The sequence below is a fragment of the Anguilla anguilla genome, chromosome 11 (genome assembly GCF_013347855.1).
Source record: "Anguilla anguilla isolate fAngAng1 chromosome 11, fAngAng1.pri, whole genome shotgun sequence".
NCBI classification, from domain to species: Eukaryota; Metazoa; Chordata; class Actinopteri; order Anguilliformes; family Anguillidae; genus Anguilla; species Anguilla anguilla.
In genome coordinates, this window is record NC_049211.1 from 11,518,065 (window position 1) to 11,519,801 (window position 1,737).

Here is a 1,737-nt window from a genome sequence, read left to right on the forward strand (position 1 = left end):
ACCACAGCACTGAAGCATAACTCACACAGGGCCTGGGGAACACAGCGCTGGGGTATAACTCACACAGGGCCTGGGGAACACAGCGCTGGGGTATAACTCACACGGGGCCCTGGAGACCACAGTGTCTGAGGTGTAACTCACACAGGGCATGGGGACCACAGTGCTAACCAGAACAGCCAGGATTTCACACATTCAAGGCAGCCGAGTCCAGCACACCTTGCTAGCCTTACACTGCAAAAAGAATAAATCAATCTCTTAGTAGCACTGAAAGAAAAGATTTCCTGTTTTTTTTCTCTTTTGCGCAGTTTAGATTGTGACATCAATTTTAGGTTTTGTCTATTACGAGGCACAGATCCCATAGATTATATGACCGTATAGCTAGCGCCCCACCCACCCCCCACCCCCCCTCCCTCCCCACCCATGCCCCCCCGCCGCTCACAGGCGGACCGTGTTGATCCTCAGCGGCTGCACGTTCTTGCCGTTGGCGTGGCTCTGTCCCGGGCTGAAGTAGGGGAAGAGCTTGGCCGGGAACTTCTCCCTGTAGGTGTAGAGCCAGGACATGTCCTCCGCGTTGTAGAAGACCAGCAGGCCCTTGGGGTAGTCCAGGTAGACGCCCACCTTCTCCAGCTTGCTCTTGACGTTGAGGCGGGTCCAGGGCTCGGTGCAGGCGCTGTACTGGTTGCCGTCGTGCATGACGATGCAGTAGAAGCCGCGGCTGGGCTGGATCTGGATGCTGCCCTTGCGGGCGACCGCCTCGCTGGCCACGCCGATCATCCACTGGGTCTTCTCCGACACCATCACCTCCCAGTAGTGGGCGCCCGACCCGAAGCCCTCGGCCCCCAGCACCGACACCTCCACGTCGAAGCGGCGCGGCGAGTCCTGCAGCGGCTGGGGGTGCAGGTTCCCGTACGCCACGATGGTGCAGTCGTCCGACAGGATGAGCCTCTGGTGCGCCGTGATGGGGTCCAGCGTCAGGGCGGCCGGCACTGCGGGGCGAGAGTACAGGCGGTCACACGCGCGGAGACACGCGGGCACACGCGGGGCCATTCCGCTGTTGCTAGGAGACTCCCAGCCCGCACCACACTCGAAGGCCACTATTGGTTTGGAAATTTTAATCGACTTCGCAGAAAGTCCTTCAGCATTCAGGTCTTCAGCAACCTCCACTAAAGCACCTGGCCTCCCTCCTACAGCATCACACTCCACGACACAGGGGCCCTCCAAATCATTCAATGCTGAGAATTTCTAATCTCACTCCTCCATACTGAAAAGGACCAGCAAACCTATGGCACAGTAATAACCTTTTAATAATTCAGCCAGGCTCAGCCGGTGTCTCCAAACACCTGCTCCAGTCAAAGCCCACACAGCTATTTCAAATGACTTTCCATTGTCGGCAGCTTAAGAGGACTGTTTGAACAGAAAATGCAAATACAAAAAAACAGCCAGGGGATGCAGGTCAGCGAGCTGGAAGGTTGGATTTTGGCATTGTTCGGGAAGCTGGAAAGCTGGGCCAGCAGCAGGGCGGGTGTAAAAGCCTGCTGTGCGCTGTGCGTCTGATTGCACCTCCAACAGGCTGACGCAGCTCTCCCACAAGTCAATTAGAGAGAGTGGAGGAGGCCTGGGCCTCAGCGGCTGGCTGTCACTCAAGGTGGCCGTGGGTTTTAGCTTACATAACCGTCCCCCCCAACAGCAGACGCGCATGCACACGGACACGCACACAGACGCGCAGTCACACGCATA

General features: G+C 57.5%; 1 protein-coding gene across 3 annotated transcripts in view; it reads right to left on the bottom strand.

Annotated features, from left to right (window-relative positions):
- Window positions 1-419: 419 nt before the first annotated feature.
- LOC118208168 (E3 ubiquitin-protein ligase TRIM62) overlaps window positions 420-1,737 on the bottom strand; it is a 33,437-nt gene continuing 32,119 nt past the window's right edge. For all 3 annotated transcript variants that reach the window (XM_035382567.1, XM_035382565.1, XM_035382566.1), the window contains one exon: window positions 420-986. In XM_035382567.1, the coding sequence (XP_035238458.1) occupies window positions 436-986 (551 nt within the window). In that variant the 3' untranslated portion in view covers window positions 420-435. The remainder of the gene's footprint in view (window positions 987-1,737) is intronic.